The sequence below is a fragment of the Canis lupus genome, chromosome 21, assembly GCF_003254725.2.
Source record: "Canis lupus dingo isolate Sandy chromosome 21, ASM325472v2, whole genome shotgun sequence".
NCBI classification, from domain to species: domain Eukaryota; kingdom Metazoa; phylum Chordata; class Mammalia; order Carnivora; family Canidae; genus Canis; species Canis lupus.
In genome coordinates, this window is record NC_064263.1 from 24,227,573 (window position 1) to 24,247,639 (window position 20,067).

Consider the following 20,067-nt stretch of genomic DNA (forward strand, 5'->3'; position numbering starts at 1 on the left):
TGGACATTGCTGCTATGAACATTGGGGTGCAGGTGTCCTGTCGTTTCACTACATCTGATTGCTTTTTTAATGAATCTATTTAATAACATTATTCCATTCTGATAGTTGGGCAAGCAGCATACAGAAGTAGCTATATGGTCTGGAAACATGCGGGCAATTACTCCGGGCAAAATGATAACCCAACTCTTCTTTATTTTTTATGCTTGCTCTGTTAAAATCTGCCCATCCCAGAGAACTCAAACTATGCAGTTCTAGGTGGAGAAGTAGGACACAGCAAATTGAGATTACCAGTTATATTTCTGGCTTTGCAGTCTTTTCACTGGGGTTTTGGGCTCATCATTTCCATTCTCCCAAACTTCATTTCTCCTCTTGTTAAAAAAAAAAGGGTAACTTATGTCCTATCTTTCGCCAGAGTGGTCGTGGTGGTAGTTAGAAGCACACTGAGCTTCTTAGAGAAAGATGCATTGGGAGCATTAGAACAATTCAGCACGTCCTGAGAGGCACTGAAAATCATGCACAGAGACTAGCAGGCCATGGGTAGCTGCCAGCCCATGGGCGTCCAACAGCCAAAGTGGGCACCAGTTGGTGGGCACAAATAAGACATCAGACCCCTATGGGAACCCAAGCTAGAAACAAAATCTAGAACCAATTTGTCTCATACTGCTCTGTTCTGTATGTAGGCCAGTTAGGAATTTTGAAGGCTCTATTAGATTTGAGAATGGATTAGCTTTCACTGCTCCAGGGAAGAATAGATTGGGTCTGCCTGCTTTTCTTTTTCATGGCATTTTTGGGTTTCATTGTGAGTAGTTATTTAATGTCGCTTTTCTCTATTAGGCTCTAGACTCTGAGAGATTAGCCTCTAGCACAGTATCCAGTACATGGTAGATGTTCACTGAAGATTTTTTGAATGGGTAAATGAATGAGTGAATGAATGAAGGAAGGAATGAGTAAAGCTTTTTTCCCATTATGTAAAACTTACCATCATACTTTCCTACTGCCATCGTTACGATCCCTTGTTTGTTTGTTTTGTTTTGTTTTGTTTTTTTAAGATTTTATTTATTTCTTTATTCATGAGAGACACACACAGAGAGAGAGAGGCAGAGGCATAGGCAGAGGTTGATCCTGGGACTTCAGGATCACACCCTAGGCCAAAGGCAAGTGCTAAATCATTGAGCCACCCAGGGATCCCCATGATCCCTGTTCTAATAGTGTTAAATACCACTTTCCTTCCCAAAGTCCTTTGTACCCTCAGATCTACTGGGCCTAACTCAATCTTTTTTTAATACCAGGTGCTTTTCTGAGAGTGAGGGCCTTATATCCTCCGGTGCATGGACACAGGAGCTTTTCAGGGTGTCCAGTTGCTGGTCATGTGTGACAGGGAAGCTTTAGGAAACCTTGGCAGCCCTCCCTGAAACCATTGCTTGTTAATCTGTATTATCCCTGCTCTGATTTCTTCTAGGTCCAGATAATAAGAGGATGGCCAGAAATGTGTTGAAATATGAAAAGCTTTTGGCTGAAAGCCCCAATCAGGTGGTAGCTGAGGCTGTCATCCAGAGGCCCAACGTACCCCACCTGCAGACCAGAGACACCTATGAGGGGTTATGTCAGACTCTGGGATCCCAGGTAGGATTCCTCAGGGAAAGAGAAAGGGGGAACAAGCTAGAGAAACAGAAGGTAGAATTGGAATGATGTGAGGGGGGAAAGGCTGATGCATTAGAAAAAAAAACAAAACAAAACAGCTTATTTGGATAGTATCAGAGTGACCACATTCTGAATCTCCTGCATGCCAGTTTTTTGTTTTTTTTTTTTTGTGCCGTAATTCCCTACATTGGCTTCTGCTCGACCATTCACCTCTTATGCTGATTCTAGGCTTTCCTTCCAGCCTACTCACTACCAGATCCCTAGCCTTTACTGCTCCTATGAGACAAATTCAAGCCCCTACCTGCTGCTCCAGCCCGTCCGGAAGGAGGTCATCCACCTGGAACCCTATGTTGTTCTCTACCATGACTTTGTCAATGACGTGGAGGCTCAGAAAATTAGAGGGCTTGCAGAACCGTGGGTGAGTGTCCCTAAAGCCTGCCAAGAACTTCTGTTTGTGTCATCACATGCCTGGGGTTCAGGAATGTGAGAACAGGCAGCCTGAACAACTACACACTTTAGCAGGCCAGGAATTCAAAATGCCAACTGTTCCATCAAACAAATAAATGGTGAAAAAAATCACAGTAGTCGTTGCTTCTGGAAGGAGGGGATTCGCTGGGGAAGGCGACAAAGGCATTTTTCTGGGGTGTTGAAAATGTGCTCTCCATATCTTGTTAGGGACATGGAGTACACTGCTGTGTGCACTTGTTAAAATTCAGCAAGTGGTACACTTGAGATCTGCGCATATCATATATGTAAATTTAACCTAAAAAACATAAAAAAGCCCCCTCCCCTGCAATGTCAATCATTCCACATGATGGGTAGAAAAAAATTGTTTTTAAAGGGTGGAAAAAATGGACTAGGAGTGATTTCCTAGTGCAGATTTACAGAATTTCAGAGCGGAAAGATTATCTACTTTAACTAGATAATTTTGTTAAAGAGGAAACTGAAGCCCAGAGAGGGGAAGAGACTTGATGAAGGTCACATATGTAGCTAGAGCCGGACCTGGAACTTATTGGTACATTGATGGGTGCTCTGTTAGTCTGCCCTCTTGTATTAGCTAACTTAGGCTAAATTATGTCCAGCAACAAATAGCCCCCAAATCTCAGACACAGCTACAACAAAGATTTGTTTCTTACTTACATCAGTGTCTGCCTTAGGCTGGCTGCAGCTGTGAGGCAGAACTGTCTTCATTTTGAGAACCAGCCTGACAAAGCTGCCTACGTTTGGGACATTTCCAGTCCTGTAGACAGAGATGGCAAACTACGAGTTGGCTCTTAAAGCTTCTGCTCCTGTCCCTGTTTCATTGGCTAAGGCAAAGCATGAGGCCATCACCGCAGTCAACGGGAAGAGTGTGTCTAATCCTTATGCTGGGAAGGGGCTTCCAGTTGTGATGCCAATGGGAGAGGACATTTATCCTCCCCCAGGAAGTGTGGCAACTATTTAGAAAAATAACACAGTTTACCTCTTTGTGATAAGCACATTGCCTCTTTAAATGGCTGTCTCAGAATTACTTATGTCATCATGACCTTGATGGTATGCTGCTCATCCACACCATGATTTGGTCACTTTCAACAGAACAGAGCCTGCTGTGGGCCAGACATTGTACCAGGGGTGGGACATTCACAGAGATTTACTATTGGCCCTTTCCCTTTAGGAGCTCATAGCATAATGGGGGAAAACAGACATTTGCACTACATTGTGATGGGCAACACTGTAATAGAGGTGTGTGCAGGGAGCCGTGCTGTGGTGGCATCAAAAAGTGAACCTTCCTGTGAGGGAGAAAAGGCAGATGGGTGAAGAGCAGATGGGAGGGAAAAACAGAAGTGGCTTCCCTGTGGATATGAAATTCATCAGAGCAACAAGGTGCCAAAGGGTATTGCAGGAAGATAAAACAATATGTGTAATGGCTCCACATATGGGGTGGAGGCTTGGTGGTTCAAGTGTGCAAGTGATGGGGTGGGAAGTGATCGGAGATGAGGTTAGATGTGAGACACCATCAGGAAGTGCTATAAATACCATGCTGGGGAGCTTGGATTTTATCCCACAGGGGGAGAGCTCTTGGACAGTTTAAACAGGAGATTGGCATTATCAGGCCTGTAAGTTTTAAGGAAGATTCTGACAGCACACATGGATTGGAGGGATTAGAGAAGCAATAATCATCTCATCCAGAAACCCCTCCAATGAAGTCTGGAATCTTTGTGCATTTTTTTTTTTTTTAAGATTTTCTTTATTTACTCATGAGAGACACAGAGAGAGAGAGAGGCAGAGACACAGGCAGAGGGAAAAGCAGGCTCCTTGCAGGGAACCTGATGTGGGACTCCATCCCCGGACCCCAGGATCACGCCCTGGACTGAAGGTGGCGCTAAACCGCTGAGCCACCAGGGCTGCCCCTCTTTGTGCAATTTTTGAGAGCATTAAGCTCCACTGGTCAATTGGACAAAGTATCTTCAATAGCTTTGGCGTCTCAGTGAGCCAGTGATAATATTTGGCCAACAACTACTTTTTCCTTAGAACAACTCTGTTGTCGTGGTAGCAGGACAGGGAGCCCACCCGGCAGTCCTTCACGGCCAGGTCATCTACTTGGCATGCAAAGACTTTGCCACTCTCTCTCTTCCAGAAGCTGATGTAGAGACGCTGATCCCTGTCTGGTCTTCAGCTCTGCCAGGAATAAGCCTCAGCTTTTAGGGTGGGGCTGCTGCATGGAACCTAAATTCAAACAAGCCACTGAAGCCTCTCCTGAGGCTTGAATTTAATTCATCAGCTTCCCATTCACAAACACTGCCCTGTTGCCACTTCTCCCTCTATCCACATCCTACCCATTCTTGAAGACTCCGTTGAAGCCACATGCCTCCCTTTGCCTACTAGCCCTATCACTTTGGGCCACTTTCATGGGTTCTTTCAGTAGGAACATTTTTTTTCAGAGCACTTTTTGGAGCCACGTATAATAACCTCTCTCTTATTTGAACTCATTTTCTGAAAGCTTTTGTCACCAGTTGTCTGGTACTTAATTTTTTTCATTTATTCTGCGATTTTTGTGTTGTCTAGTATCACTAGCTGGTTCAAGGGTTAGCATCCTGTCTCCTCAATTAGACTATAATCTAGGAGGGATCATATGCCATGCTTCTTGAAATGCCTAGCCCTGTATTATACCCATTATTGCCAGAGTAACTGTTAAAAGATTGCATCTGACCACATCAAGCCCTTGTTTAAACTCTTTAATGGGTCACTTTAATGTTATGAAGCTCCTTGGCCTGCTGCTGGCCCCTCCACAGTGTGTGCCCCTGCACTTGACACCCCAGCCACGCTAAATAACTTGCATCTGCATGAACGGGACATGCTCCCCCTGACCTCTGTGGATACTCTTCCCTCTGTGTACACCCTTCTCTCTGCCTAATCACTCTCTCCTTGGCCTCTTTTCACCTGTATGATTCCAGTTGTCTCTTGGGTATCCTGAGAAGCCTTCCTGTCCCTCATAAGGGACTAGATGCTCCTTCTTAATATTTTCTTAGTGCCCTGTGCTTGTCCATGATGGTCCCATTGCAGGACTTATATCTGCTCCGTATGTTGAATTTCCAGTCCCTAGTATGGTGCTCAGCACAGAGAACAGCCAATAAATATTTGTCTCCAAAAGCGAATGACTTGCTGGTGTACAACAAATAATTGTTAAAGGAATTAAATGCAAGGTGGTTCCTTAATGGGGAAGGGACTGGAATGGAGATTCCCTAGGATTTGATGTTACCCCAGAAGGCATAAGGCAGCAACTCCTCTAAGAGTCTCTCCTCTCTACTCTAGAAGGGGCTCAGGGGAGGATGCTGGGTGAAGGACTAGAGAGAGGCATTTTCAGTCACTAATTTCAGGATAGGCTGAAAGGAACTCCCAAGAAGGTATTGCTCACATGCCCCATTTTATAGCTGGGGAAATGGGTTCAAGGAAACAGAGACGGAAATTTCCAAAGTTGTCTACCTGGTTTAGTAGCAGGAATGATAATACTATAGAAGCCTCCAAGAAAGAGAATTTGTGTAGTTCATTGCTCCGTGCTCTGCTCTGACTGCATGTGAAATGCCAGGGCTGGGTCATTAAGCATAGGACTCTGGTTCATTCATTCATTCATTCGTTCCTTTCACCAGTATTGACCACCTACCTACTCCCTGCTAAGCCTTCTCTGGACTCTAGGGACACAGCACTGACAAAAGACTGGCCCTCATAGAGCGGACATTCTGACAGATGCAGAAGTAGACACATCCTTTTGTAAATCTTTCTCTTTCCATCCCCAGTACAGTGCTTTTGCAGTTGGAAGCCACTTTATTTAAAAATAACTTAAAATTTATATCTAGACATTCAGAACAAAATAGAAACATTTAGTTAAATTAGTGACCTTGAGCCTGTTTGGGGTTTCCCCCCCTCCCCCCACATAATCAAGGCGGCTGCAGCAAAACAGATTTTGATTTTTTGTAAGGAAGGGCTTTGTTGGGCAGCCCAGGTGGCACAGCGGTTTAGCGCCGCCTTCAGCCCAGGGCCTGATCCTGGAGACCCAGGATTGAGTCCCACGTCGGGCTCCCTGCATGGAGCCTGCTTCTCCCTCTGCCGCTCATGCTCGCTCTCTCTCTGTGTCTCTCATTAATGAATAAATAAAATCTAAAAAAAAAAAAAAAAAAAGGGCTTTGTTGGAATTGTTTAGGGGAGCAGGCTACCTCTGAGGATAGAGTTTCCTCATTGGAGGTGTTCATTTAATATGACAAACACTAAGTGCTTCCCACAGGCCAGATCCTGTGCCACTAGGATACAAAGATAGTGAGAAACAACCCTTATTCTGACAGTATTCACAATCTCAGAGGCAAAAGGGTATCACTCTATTTCAGTTCAACAAACTTTTATTGAGTGCTTACTGTCTACCAGACATGACCCTAAAGGTTATTTTGAACTCAGATTTTTTGGTCACTTATATTTTGTTTTTGAGATCGAGGGCTGTCACTAAATTAGTAGCATGTGCAAAATATTTTAAATTAGGGAGGAACTGGCAATTGTTAGGTTTACATTGAAGAGAGGGGCATGTCTATGAAAACAGAGTCCTTCCCTTCACATCATAACTTGTATTTTCTCTTACATCTACCATATCAGCTACAGAGATCTGTGGTGGCATCAGGGGAGAAGCAGTTGCCAGTGGAGTATCGCATCAGCAAAAGGTAAGAGGGGTCCTTCCTTGCCAGGGACTCCGGTCATACTTGCTGCCCACCCTTGGGCAGGTGGTATAGCTGACTGACGGATGATCAGCAATGGCCACCCAGAAATGCTGCTAGTGAACCCTTAGTTCATGTTTATATCCCTACATTCTTGCTGAGAGGGAGAAATTTCTACTCCTCTTACCCAAGGGCCTTTCACAGGTTGTTACAGGCTCTCAGGACTTACTAGGAGGCCCTTAGGGAAAGACTTGACAAAGTTTCTATGCTGGAAACCAGAAAATAAGTGTGTAGATGTCCTCCTAACCAGGATTGCTTTTCCAGAGAATTCAGTCCTGTTCCCATTTGGAGTTTGACTTTATGAGGTTCCATTCCTGTCTCCTGACTCATATTCAAAGCATGACTTGCCAACATTCAGGCAAGAAGGGTGGTGGCCAGAATCTCTGGACCTGATGGCTTCTAGAGAGGCAGATTCAGCTGAGAGAGCCCAGCTTTCTCCTCTCCCCTCAACCCCTGCCCTCACCCACCTGCAGCCCTTGATTTGTACTGTAAAGACAGGACTTATGATCAGTAAGAGGATGATCCCCATCGGAGCCATGGGAGACAGTGACAACCTTGGGGAGAGGCCAGAACTCAGATGAGTGGATAGTTTGTTGTCTGGGAAGTAAAGTGAATAGTGAAAGCTTTGATTTGGAATCATTTGGCTTAACTTCTTTGGTCTGGTATATTTAGGGACCTTTCATACTAGGAACTATTCTCTAAACTTCGGAAGGTCTATATGGCCTTACTTCATTGCTTTTCTAACCTTTCTGACATTGTAGTGTCAAAGAGAAAATTTGACCTTCTACTTAGATTCATTGCTTTTAAGGGAGTAGGTGTATTCTCTTTACTTTTCAGGTAAAGAATTTGAGCCCCTCACTGCCTCTTTTTTCCCTGCCATAACTCTGCACCCCTTCAAATTTTGGTTCTGTCTTCACAACTTCACTGGAGCTTGTCCTTTAAAGGTCTCCAGTGAACTTAGTCACCAAATCACCTTCCTGCCCACCAACCTTCACTGACTATTTACCACCCACAAAGATCAGTTTTATGACCACGGCATCCTTGGGTTTTTATAGCGTGTCCTGAACTTACTTCTCCAGCCTTGTCTCCCATCACTTCTTTCATAGACCAAATGCTCCCACATGTGTACATACTGTGTATTGTTACACCTCTGTGTCTGCTTATGCTGTGTCTTTAGGCTTCCTTCCTTCCTTCCTTCCTTCCTTCCTTCCTTCCTTCCTTCCTTCCTTCCTTCCTTCCTTCCTTCCAGCAATTGATACAACTCATCCATTTAGACACAGTCATACTGGCATCAGATCATTGATGCTACAACTTGTGGTGTGTTTTAGTGCCTGGCTGAAGGACACGGTTGACCCTCTGCTGGTGACCCTTGACCACCGCATTGGTGCTCTTACAGGCCTTGATGTCCAGCCGCCCTACGCAGAGTATCTCCAGGTGGTGAATTACGGAATTGGTGGTCACTATGAGCCTCACTTTGACCATGCTACGGTAACTACAGGGTCAATGATCAATCTCCTGGGTTAGGGAACCAGGTATTATTTATTTCTCTGAGGCAGAGCCTTTATAATGCTCTCAGGGAATACCAAGTGAAATCTTAGAACGAAGCCTCTTGTTCCAGGAAGGTCTGAAAGCCTTGGTTTCAAGCTGAGTGCTGCTGACTCATTTCTTTTTGGGCCACCATTCCCCTTTCCAAAATTTGCTAGTGGGGAGAAGAATGTGGCCTGTCATGGTGTCTTCTGTCTCATTTCTCTCTGGGATTTCTCAGTGAAGATTGTCATTTTCCTTTTCTCATGATCTAAACTGCCCATCTTTGCTGATGTGTATTCAGCAAATTTTTTTTTTTTTAGATTTCATTTATTTATTCATGAGAGACACACAGAGAGAGGCAGAGACACAGGTAGAGGGAGAAGCAGGCTCCACACAGGTATCCTGATATGGGACTTGATCCTGGGACCCAGGATCATGCCCTGAGCTGAAGGCAGACACTCAACTGCTGAGCCATCCAGGCATTCCTTAGCAAATAATATTTGAGGATAAAAGATTTCCCCAGAGTTGATCTATAGATCCAACCCAACTTTATCAAAATTATAAGAAGCTTATTTTTATAGAAATTAATAAGCTGGGGGATCCCTGGGTGGCTCAGTGGTTTAGCGCCTGCCTTTAGCCCAGGGTGCGATCTTAGTAGTCCCGGGATCGAGTCCCGCGTCGGGCTCCCGGCATGGAGCCTGCTTCTCCCTCTGCCTGTGTCTCTACCTCTCTCTCTCTTTATGTCTATCGTGAATAAATAAATAAAATCTTAAAAAGAAAAGAAATTAATAAGCTGATCCTAAAATATATACAGAAATACAAAGACTCAGGACAGCCAAAATTTTGAAAAAGAACAAAGTTGGAGGATACACACTACTTGATATCAAAATGTAATATAGAGCTACAGTAATCAGAGCTGTGTGGTCTTGATAGAAGGATAGACACATAGGTCAGTGGAACAGAACAAAGTCCAGAAATAAACTCACACATTTATTACGGTCATTTGATTTTTGACAAAGGTGCCAAGGAAATTCAATTAGGAAAAGATACTCTTTTCAACAAACAGTGGTGGGACAATTGTATATCTACTTGCAAAACAACAACTTTAGACCCTTACCTCACATCATATACAAAAATTAACACAGCACAATCCATAAAATAAAAATGATAAAATTGGATTTCATCAAAATTAAAATCATTTGCCTTTCAAAAACACCATTAGAAAATGAAGACAAGCCACTTACTAGGAGAACATTTGCAAATCCTGTATCTGACCAAGGACTTGTATTCAAAATATATAAAAAAACTTTTTATTCAATAATAAGACAACTCAGGGGCCCCTGGGTGGCTCAGTTGGTTAAATGTCTGACTTCAGCTCAAGTAGTGATCTCAGAGTTCTAGGATTGAGCCTGGGTAGTTGGCTCTGCACTTAGCAGGGAGTCTGCTTGTCCCTCTCCCTTTGCCCCTCCCCCTGCTTGAGCTCTCTCTCTCACATAAATAGATAAAATCTTTTTTTAAAAAAATATTTTTTATCTATAGATCTATCTATCTATCAATCAAGTAGGCTCTACACCCAATGTGTGGCTTGATTTCACAAGCTCGAGATCAAGCATTGTGTGCCTTATCTACTGAGCCAGCCAGGCACCCCATAACTCAATTTTTAAAAATGAGTTTATTTGAATTACTATTTTGAATAATGAAATAGGGGCACCTGGGTGGCTCAGTGGTTGAGCATCTGCCTTTGGCTTAAGTGATCCCAAGCCCTGGAATTGAGTCCCACATCAGGCTCCTCACAGGAAGCCTGCTTCTCCCTCTGCCTATGTCTCTGCCTCTCTTTCTGTGTCTCTCATGAATAAATAAAATCTTTTTAAAAATATTAAAAAAAAGAATGAAATATATTATTTAAATGGGTACTTCACCAAATAAGATAAATGAATGGGTAATAAGCACATGAAAACATGCTCAATGTCATTAGGGAAACAGAAATTAAAACCACGAGATAGTACCATATTTCTATTACAGTAGCTAAAATAAAAAAGATCATATCAAGTGTTGATGGAGATGTAGAAGAACCCAAACTTTCAGGCATTGCTAATTGAGAATGTGAAATGGTACAGCCACTTTGGAAAATAACTTGGCAGTTTCTTTTTTTTTTTTAAGATTTTATTCATCTGAGAGAGAGAGAGCATGAGTGGGGTGGAGTTGCAGAGGGAAAGGGAGAAGCAGACTCCCCACTGAGCAGGGAGCCTGACAGGCTCAGTCCCAGGACCCTGAGATCAGGACCTGAGCCAAAGGCAGAAGCTTAACCAACTGAGCCACCTAGGGGCTCCTGTTTGGCAGGTTCTTAAAAAGTTAAATATACACCTACATATGATGCAGCCATTTCACTCCTAAGTATTTTACCCAAGAGAAAAAGAAATATATATCCATATAAACACTTATAACAGATTTATTGGTAATAGCTAAGAATTATAAACAACCCAAGTGCTCATCAATAGGTGAATGGATAAACAAAATTTTCTTTATCTACACAATGGAATACTACTCAGCAATAAAAAGGAATGAACTACTATTAATACATCCAGCAATACAGATGAACCATTATAACTCTATGCTAAGTCAGAGAAGCCAAACAAAAAAAGACTACATATTTTATGATTCTGTTTATATGAAACTTCTAGAAAAGGCAAGACTATAGAGACAGGAAGCACATCAGTGGTTGTCCAGGGTTGAGGGTAGGATAGCAACTGACCACAGACTGACATGAGGAAACTTTTTAAGCTGAGGCAAGTGTTCTAAAATTGGATTGTGGGAGCGCTGCACAACTGTTAAAATTTACTAAAACTCACTGAAAAATACTCTTACAGTGGGTGAGTTTTATGATATGAAAATTATGTAAATTATGTCTCAGTTAAAATGTTCTGTGACAAAGGTAGGTCTCTTTAGCAAGTAATTGGGAACTCCAGTCTTATGACTTGGTGTTCCTATAGAATAATTATCTATAATAGTGTATCTACTAATTTCTTTATTTCACTGAACCTGAAATTAACTTCATATAGATAGTACTTTCACTACTGACAAGCAATTGTTTGATTAGTAAGTTGACTCTTGAACACGGGCCAACCCCTTACACAGTCAAGAATCTGTATATAACTTTTGACTCCCCAAAATCTTAACTACTGATAGCCTACTGTTGACTAGAAGCCTTACCAATAACATAAAGTTGATTAACATATTTTGTTTGATATATGTTTTATATACTGTAATTTTACAATAAAGCTAGAGGAAAAAGTTATTATTTTTTTGAGGAAAAAGTTATTAAGAAAATTATAAGGAAAACACATTTACAGTACTTATTGAAAAAAATCTGCATACTAGTGGACCTGCACAGTTCAAACTCATATTGCTCAAGGATCAACTGTATACAGTTCACTTAAATGAGTATCTAATAAATTAGTAAAAGAAAAAAAAATAACTGAGTACCTGTCAGCAAGGGTAGACACCCAACTAGGTATGGCTCAGGGCTATATCCCATCTGCAACATGCCTATTTTTTTCCCTATATTATGTTGGAATCCTGACTGTCACTTTGGTGCCATATGCATAAAATAATGATATGTTCTATTTTTGTTTCAGTCACCAACCAGCCCACTGTATAGAATGAAGTCTGGGAACCGAGTTGCAACATTTATGATCTATGTGAGTCTTGCTTTGGAAGGACCAGGGCTTATTTAATGACATTATTTAATGATTTAATAAAAGCAGTATTTTATTTTATGCTTTTATTTTATGGTTTTCAAAGCAATATCAGACACTGATTTTATCTGATACAGCTCAAAAATCTGAGACTTTTGTGACTTTCAGACAGCATCTTTTTTAGGCACTATAGGAGATAAAGAAATGAGTCAAGAGTTCTCTTTTGCCCACAGAGAGCTTCCAGCACATAGACTTAAATATGTTATCATAGGCAGTGATTAGGATGGGAAGTAGGAGAAACCTGGGACCTGACCTACACAGGAAGAGGATGGGAGAGAGTCTCTCTTTGAGGCCCCATTGACTAGTTAGTGTTGGAAAGCACGGACCCATAGACAAGGTTGTGGAGCCATGAGGGGAAAGAGGAAAGAGAAATGAGACAGCTAAGATTACAGGAGAGAATAGAGAGGTCTACTGAGAAATTCAGTAAATGTTGCTGTCTTTTTTTTTTTTTTTTAAGATTTTATTTAGTTATTCATAGAGACAGAGAGAGAGAGGCAGAGACACAGGCAGAGGGAGAAGCAGGCTCCATGCAGAGAGCCTGACATGGGACTCGATCCAGGGTATCCAGGATCACGCCCTGGGCTGCAGGCGGCGCTAAACCGCTGTGCCACCGGGGCTACCCCAATGTTGCTGTCTTATATGTCATGAAAACTCTCTTTCCTATCTTCCCATATAATCTGCTGGAAAATCTGCATGATACCCCCTTAAATAAATTGGCTTCCTCTCCTAATTTCTGACCTGACTCTAGGAATTGAACCTAGTAGCTATTTTTTTAAAAGATTTTTTATTTATTCGACAGAGAGAGAGAGCAAGCATAAGCAGGGGGAGTAGCAGAGGGAGGGAGAAGCAGACTCCCCACTGAGCAGAAAGCCCACATGGGGCTCTATCCCAGGATCCTGGAATCACAACCCAGGCAGAAGGTAGATGCTTAACAGACTGAGCCACCCAGGTGCCCTGAACCTAGTGGCTATTATCTCACCTAACCCCTTCCCTGCAGATCATGTGGGTTTACTTCATTCTCTATGGACCAGTCATATTTCAGTCATCTGTCACTTAAATTGTAAGAGGAGTATTACTGTTAACTGAAGGGATAAACATGTTAATAGAAGAGCTCTACATAACATCCAAAGTTGAAGTGCTGGTTTCAGGCTCATTAGAATAGCACACCACCCACCCACCCTCTGCCCCCTCCAGCATTCCCTCTTTTCTCACTGCTGTGTTGTCTCCACAGTGTAGCCAAGAAAAGACAACCAGAGACCACATTTTTTTTTAATTTTTTTTTAATTTTTTATTTATTTATGATAGGCACACAGTGAGAGAGAGAGAGAGGCAGAGACATAGGCAGAGGGAGAAGCAGGCTCCATGCACCGGAAGCCCGATGTGGGATTCGATCCCGGGTCTCCAGGATCACGCCCTGGGCCAAAGGCAGGCGCCAAACCGCTGCGCCACCCAGGGATCCCATAGAGACCACATTTTTTACAAAAGATTTTATTTATTCATTTGACAGAGAGAGAGATCGAGAGAGCACAAGCAGGGGAAGCAGGAGAGGGAGAAGCAGGCTCCCCACTAAGCAGGGAGTCCTATGCAGGGCTCCATCCTAGGACCTGGGATCATGACCTGAGCCAAAGGCAGTTGCTTAATCAACTGAGCCTCCCAGGCATCCCCAGAGACCACACTTTATGATCTGTAATGTTGGTGATTCCATCGTAGTTCTTCACATGGTTTTATATTTCCTGCAAAACCAGAAGGCTCCCACTTCCAGAGTCTGGCCTCTAGTGGTCATTCTGAGTGTTCTGATCAGCCATAGAGGCATGTCAGCTCTTCAGGCAGGGAGCATGTTTTACATCAGCATCTGGTTGCATCTCTGGTTGATGACTCGAGATGGCATGGGAAGTCACAGGCAGTGAAGAATATTGGTATCAACCAAAGAATAGGACATCTGAGGGCCAGTGTCTCTCTGTTCTGTACCTTCCTAATATCTCCTACCGCTGGTTCCCTGGTTACCGAGGCCCAGTTACTATGATAAGGGTAGCGTGGATACAAGAGCCCTGCAATTTTAAATGGCAGAATGCAAGTGTGTGTATGTAAGTAAGTGTGAGTGAGTAAGTGTAGAGAGGGGTGAGTATATACACATGTGTGCATGTACATTTAAGTTATAAGCATTTGTGACAGTGGAATGGGATGCACTTAAAGTTAGTTGGCCTAATTCCAGTTCTGCCACTTAATATGTGGCCTCAGCACAAATCACATCAATTCTTGAACTTGTTTTCTTGTCCTGTGCCTCCTCATAGGGTTGTCAGGAGGATCTGATAAGATAATGTAAGGGGATGTCACTTTGTAAAGTTTTATCCAATAGGTTTCAATCACTGCATCCCACAAGCAGGTATAGGACCTCTTAAAGGGGCACTGGCATCGTGGTACCTAGTAAGTGCTAGGTTATCCCAATTCTTTCATCTTCAGGTTGGGGTAAAAACGGTTATAAATGTTTCTAATAACAAACATTAAGGTTTATGGAGAATCTGAGAGTAATATTGTAGGGAAAAAATAGTCTATAAGATATGTAGAGGACTGAGCTGAAATCAAATTAGTAATTTTTTGTTCCACCTGGAGATAAGATCAGTCCCAGTACAAAACAGTAGAATGTTTACTTCCACTCCACTCATCTTACAGTCCTACTCAGGATCTTCAGAACACACAGGTCATATTCTCCTTTCAATTTGTTTGTTAAGTCATTCCTTCTCCCCATACTCCAAAACCACAGGTAAAGGAACACAGGAAAGTGCAGGTTCTCCCTGTATATCTTTCTTATACCCATAGCTGCTGACAACAGGGTTTAGAACAGAATTATCCTGTTAGTTACTTGAACACAGGAGCAAATTGTTGCTCTCATTGACTTTCCCAAGGGGCTACAGGGGGAGCCAAGAAATGCCAAAAAGTCACCACCGCCATTTCTAGGTTCTGAATCATCATGTCAATTCAGTTTCTTCTAACAAGTGCCAATGTCCTAACTCCTAATAAGTGAATGTGGTGAGATCCACATAGGTGAATGTGGTGAGATCCACAAATGCTCTGATACACAGGGTGAGGTAAGACTGGCACTGTCATGTTGCACTGTTGGTGAGAAAATAATTTAGCAGTTTGTATCAAAAATACTCAATGTACGCATACACTCTTGACTCAATAATGGTCCAGACTCATTCTTATGAGAACTGTGTAAAATGAAAAAATGATTTTACTCATTAAGAGTTGCTTATAATAGTAAATATTTGGAAATAACCTGAATGTTCAAGGGTATAGCATAAAGATTGTGAGCAGGAACTCTAGTTAGCAGTCGCTCATTTCATTTATTTATTTTTTTTTTTAAATTTTATTTATTTATGATAGTCACATAGAGAGAGAGAGAGAGGCAGAGACACAGGCAGAGGGAGAAGCAGGCTCCATGCACCGGGAGCCCGATGTGGGATTCGATCCCGGGTCTCCAGGATCGCGCCCTGGGCCAAAGGCAGGCGCCAAACCGCTGCGCCACCCAGGGATCCCAGCAGTCGCTCATTTCAAATCAGGCTTAGTCACTAGAGTGATGTGACCTTTTGTAAAGTACTTAATCTCTCTGAGACTCAGTTTCCTCATCTGTAAAATATGAATTATAACAATAACAATTCTGACTTATAGGATTGTTGTGAGGAATAAGTGAGATAATGTGTCTGTAAGGATTAAGTATGATGTCTAGCATATAGTGAGTGCTGAATAAATAAATGCCAGTTACTAGTATGTAAGTTAGTATGTAAACAGTGCCTTTTTTCTTGATGATTAAGTAATATTTGTATTTTCCTGGATTTAAAATTTTTTAATATATTTTTTGACAATAAAAAAACTTCATATTAAGAAAACACATCTACAACTCTACAATATACCAGTGGTGAAACTCTGAAGCTGAGGTTATCTAGAGTAGGATGAGTGGTCTGGGAAACATGCCAAAGCTGCAATCAGAGGTTCCTACAACTTCCAACTTTGAAAACTAGTTGTAATAAAAACAGTGTTTTGTAAGCCATGATCCATTAGTGGGCTGTGAAATTAATTTAGTGGATGTGGTCAGCATTTAAGAAATCTGAACTAGAACAGAATAAAATAAAATGGAAAATAACAAAGAGTATCTCATGTAGTAAGAATGTTTTATGAAACTTTTATTTTGGGGGTATATGTCTTGGGTTGTGATATAAACTAGATTTCTTCCTGAGGGTCTCAAACTTTGAATCTACTTATTGTAGCCCTCAATAAGGATGTTAGCTGGAAGGATAAAGAAAGGGGGTTTCCTAAAGGCTGTCCTTGTATGGCACTGCAGACAAACACTGATATGCTAGGGAGTAGCCTCCCTTAATTCCTACATTGGGGGGTTATCTTTCAATAAGTATTTTGAAACTGGGAAACACAGTTAAGAATTCTATGTAGAAATGACATCAGATGTCAAGTAAGGTAGAGTTGGGTAGTCAGGGGCTATTTCAACACTGGCTCTTTGGCATTGTAGCTGAGCTCTGTGGAAGCTGGAGGAGCCACTGCCTTCATCTATGCCAACTTTAGCGTGCCTGTGGTCAAGGTGAGTGGAGGTCTGGTCCCAGCACATGGTGGTAATAAGAATGCAGAACTAATACCTGAGCTTCCGTGCTGTCTGTGCTTGCAAGCTTATTCCTGGGAGGAGGGATGAAATAAATATCTTTTCATTCCTCTCTGTGATTTCTCAAAATCAAAGATAATTCCTTAATTTGGATGACCACATGTTACTGTGCCTCTATTTTTAAATTTTATTTTAAATTTAAAATTTATTTTAAATTTATGACTATTTATATTACAAGTAGATGATTACATGTCTGCCTTCTCTATTACAATAGAACTCCTCAAAGGTAAGAACTCTATTTTAGTGATCATTGGATCTTCCAGAACAACAGGTCCCCTTAGTCATTCATTCAGTAAACATTCAGGGCTGAAAGCACTGAGGGTACAGAGGAAAACTCATAGTCCTTGTCCTCCAAGAGCTCGCAGAGAAGTTAACAGGCAGTGACAACATACTGAAATAAGAGCTATGAGATTAGGTGAGGCACAGAGGAGGGCCATGTGGTAAAAGGATTCATTCTCCTCTAGTTTCAGATCAGTAAAGCTCCCTCACAGCCTTTACCTAATTTGGGAATGAAATGAAGATATATAAATAACATCATGCCTATAAAACACTTAGCACAGTGCCAGGTAGATCTTAAGTGTTGCCTAAGTAAATGCAGGAATCTTTGAGTACTCAGGGGACTGTTGTCTCTTTGAGACTTGGGAATGTGTACGCTTGTCAGTGTATCCTAGAAAGCTCTTCATTACATTAGGCTTTGACTATTTCTAATAGCCAAGGTTAACCTAAGTCTATAGGGATTGTATAGGGGGGAACAAAAAACCTGTGCATAGGGCAAAAAAGGACACACCAGGATTTGAAGTAAAAAACACTTGGGTTTGAGTCTCGAGTTTGTTCCTTCTTAGTTGCGTTACTCACAGCTCCAAAGCCTCAACTTCCCTGCTGGTAAATTGGGGAGTATGATAAAGCCTGCTTCCTGGGGGTATTATTAGTAAGTGCCTGAGGAAGGTTAAGCATCTGAATTAAGTTCTTCCTTGTATAAGGAATTTTTTGTTCCACTTTATGGTTTTTGCTGAGTGCGTCTCCTCGGTGATCCAATGACAGCACGTGTTCACCTTCCTCCTGGCACTTGCCACACTGTCTTGTCCTGCTCGGTTTTTAGGTCTGTCTCTCCTATAAGACTGTGGGCTTCTGAGAGCAGAATTGGCCCTCAATAAATGCTGCATGTATGAATGAATGGGAGAATGGCAACTTATACCATTTTGTGCATGCCTTGCCCCCAATCTGCATGGACGGTTTTCATGTTTAACGATGTGCATGTGTTTGTCCTTAGTCATTGTCATGTACTTCCGAAGGACTGAAATTCTGGGCTGACTCTCTCTGGGGTGGGCCATTTTGTTTTTAGAATGCAGCTCTGTTTTGGTGGAATCTGCATAGGAGTGGTGAAGGGGATGGTGACACACTTCATGCTGGCTGTCCTGTCCTGGTGGGAGATAAGTGGGGTAAGGCCTGCCTTTTGAAGCATCAGAATGGGTGAGGGGTTCAGAGGAAAGTGAAACAGGGGGTAGATGGAAAATAGTATAGCTCTGTAATTCCAAAAGCTTCATTATAGTGCCACCTTATACTGAGATGATCAGATTGTAGGTTAGTTGGCCCCAACAGATTGGAAGCCTTAAAGGGCAGAGATCCTCTCACAGAGCAGATGTCAGTGAAAGCTTATTGACCTGGTCAGATAGGCCTTGATTCCTGAGCGCAGCTGACGAGGAAAACGGTCATAAGTTCCAGTCATCTAAGCCAAGGAAAGAACCATTAAGCCATCCTGTGTCCCATCTAGTGCCTCCCCATGAAGAGATGGTCAAACAAGGAAGAAACAAATAGATAAATAAGCAGCAGATGTATTCATGTCATATTTAGGCCCAAAAGCACTTAGATCTGAAGACAAAAAAAGTAGATGAGAGATGCTCCTGCTGAGATCGACATTACCAAGAGAAGCCATCCCTTATTTTTCATTGCACCAGGGGGAGGGTGGACTTTAAGGAAATACATGAATGAAGAGTGAGTGACCTTAGTACCTAAGGTTTAAAGATTAGTCTATAGTAGACAGGACCTATCAGAGACTCTTTCTAGGGGACAGAGTCTTCTTTGCTATTTATCTTTGCTAATAGCAACATCTTGTAGTCTGTAGCAGGGCTGAGACTAGGGTGAGGCAAAGGAGTTGCCCAGGATACAGAGTGTAAGTGACTTTTGCGTGATCCTGTGGGTGAGCGTTGCTGCTGTCTGCTCTGTTAAGACTGTTTTCTTCTTCCCTGTTCTCTCCCAGTGGCCAACAAGTGGATACATGAGTATGGACAGGAATTTCGCAGACCCTGTAGCTCAAGGCCTGAAGACTAAGGTGTCGGCAGAGAGAAGCTGGTAGAGTCCTGTGGCTTTCCAGAGAAGCCAGAAGCCAAAGGCTAGCCTAGGAGAGGAGAAAGAAGAGCTACCTTCTGGAAGAGGGCCTTGTCAGCATTGCTTGTTCCTTGTAAAAGGAAGTGGTCTATACCAGGGAACACCTGAGATTTTACATTGTTTCACCTCAAACCATCAGAGTAGAATGGATGGGCAATACACAGAAAGGAGCAAGAAGGCCAGAGGGAGAAGTTTCTGGGGCTGACACTCTATGATAGAAACAGGATATAATCAACAGTCCCTGGGGTTTGGTCATTGGGGTTTTTGCCACTTTGAGCCACTACCACAGAGACCCAAAAGTGACAATAAGGATAACTGTAGGCGAGGGGTAGCCTAACTCCCATGGCTTTTTGCCTTTCTCCTCAATGACTTGTCCTGAAGACTGAGCAGGGACTATCTCTGTAAAAGGAGTGTACCTCATATGATTTTTTTTTCAAGCAGGATGAAACTTTTTTTTATTATTTTTTTAATACAGCCATTAAAAAATGTTTACAAGTCATTTTTCACAATCAAGAATATTCTTACATTATAACATTGAATAAAAAACATATATATGTAAAATTGTATTTATAATTGTATTTATAATCTCAACTTGGCTCACCTCCCACGATTCCTCTTTCAGTACTTTCCAGTCACATGACATTCTTTCTATTCCTAAAATCACTATGCTCATTGCCATTAGCATTGTCCCCACTTCAGGTCTTTGCATTTGCTCCTTCCTCAAATTACCCTCATGGCCAAGCTCTTCCCATCATCGCACTCTGGCCTCACTAGAGAACTAACTCTTCCCTGACCATCCAACCCGCCAGCCATTTTCTTTCATGTTAACTGATTTTTATTTTCTTCAATAACA

General features: G+C 42.2%; 1 protein-coding gene across 7 annotated transcripts in view; it reads left to right on the forward strand.

Annotated features, from left to right (window-relative positions):
- P4HA3 (prolyl 4-hydroxylase subunit alpha 3) overlaps window positions 1–19,780 on the forward strand; it is a 42,790-nt gene extending 23,010 nt beyond the window's left edge. For 5 of the 7 annotated variants that reach the window (XM_035703827.2, XM_025459031.3, XM_049098888.1 and 2 more), the window contains 8 exons: window positions 1,460–1,623; window positions 1,883–2,059; window positions 6,760–6,824; window positions 8,207–8,366; window positions 12,041–12,103; window positions 16,683–16,751; window positions 18,172–18,268; window positions 19,087–19,780. In XM_035703827.2, the coding sequence (XP_035559720.1) occupies window positions 1,460–1,623; window positions 1,883–2,059; window positions 6,760–6,824; window positions 8,207–8,366; window positions 12,041–12,103; window positions 16,683–16,751; window positions 18,172–18,268; window positions 19,087–19,157 (866 nt within the window). In that variant the 3' untranslated portion in view covers window positions 19,158–19,780. The remainder of the gene's footprint in view (window positions 1–1,459; window positions 1,624–1,882; window positions 2,060–6,759; window positions 6,825–8,206; window positions 8,367–12,040; window positions 12,104–16,682; window positions 16,752–18,171; window positions 18,269–19,086) is intronic. The other 2 variants (XM_049098887.1, XM_049098886.1) reach the window with 2 other exon arrangements.
- The last annotated feature ends 287 nt before the right edge of the window (window positions 19,781–20,067 follow it).